Consider the following 744-nt stretch of genomic DNA (forward strand, 5'->3'; position numbering starts at 1 on the left):
AAGCTCTTTCCGCACTGCGGGCAGGTGAACGGCTTCTCTCCGGTGTGAACCCTCATGTGGATGCCGAGGACATCTTTCCTAGAAAAGCTCTTCCCGCAGTGGTGGCACACGAAGGCCTCTCCGCCGGCGTGAGCCATCACGTGATTCTTCAGGCGACCGGCGTCCGTGAAGCTCCGCTCGCATAGGTGGCATTGGAGTGTTTCTCTGGAGTGGGTCTTCACGTGGTTGCTAAGGCTTATGTTGTAAGCGAAGCTCTTCCCGCACTGAGCGCACGTGAACGGTTTCTCTCCGGTGTGAACCCCCACATGAGTTGTCAGATTGGATTTATACCTGAAGCTCTTCCCGCAGCGGGCGCACCTGAACGGCTTCTCTCCGCTGTGGATCTTCATGTGGATATTGAGCTGGTTCTTACGCGTACAAGACTTCCCGCACAACTGGCAGACATACGGTTTCTCTCCGGTGTGAATTCTCGCGTGCGCGTCAAAGTGGCTTTTCCAGGTGAAACTTTTTCCACAGCGACGACACGCGAATGGCTTCCTTTCGCCGTGAATTCTCATGTGCGCATCAAGGCTGTCTTTTCGGCTGAACGTTTGCCCACAGTGTCGGCAGGTGAACGCTCTCTCCGCGGCGTGGACTCTTGCGTGAGTCTTGAAGTTTTCTTTGCGCGTGAAACCCTTCCCGCACTGTTGACAGGAGAACGCTTTCTCTCCGGTGTGAATCGTCGCGTGGGCATTAAGGTGGGTT

The 744-nt window shown here is 55.5% G+C and overlaps 1 protein-coding gene across 1 annotated transcript in view; it reads right to left on the bottom strand.

Moving 5' to 3' along the window:
• LOC122328177 (gastrula zinc finger protein XlCGF7.1-like) overlaps window positions 1–744 on the bottom strand; it is a 5424-nt gene that overhangs the window by 2091 nt on the left and 2589 nt on the right. Inside the window, exon 3 of the mRNA XM_043223882.1 lies at window positions 16–683. Within this exon, the coding sequence (XP_043079817.1) occupies window positions 16–683 (668 nt within the window). The remainder of the gene's footprint in view (window positions 1–15; window positions 684–744) is intronic.

This window comes from Puntigrus tetrazona, chromosome 22, assembly GCF_018831695.1.
Source record: "Puntigrus tetrazona isolate hp1 chromosome 22, ASM1883169v1, whole genome shotgun sequence".
In the NCBI taxonomy this organism is placed as follows: Eukaryota; Metazoa; Chordata; class Actinopteri; order Cypriniformes; family Cyprinidae; genus Puntigrus; species Puntigrus tetrazona.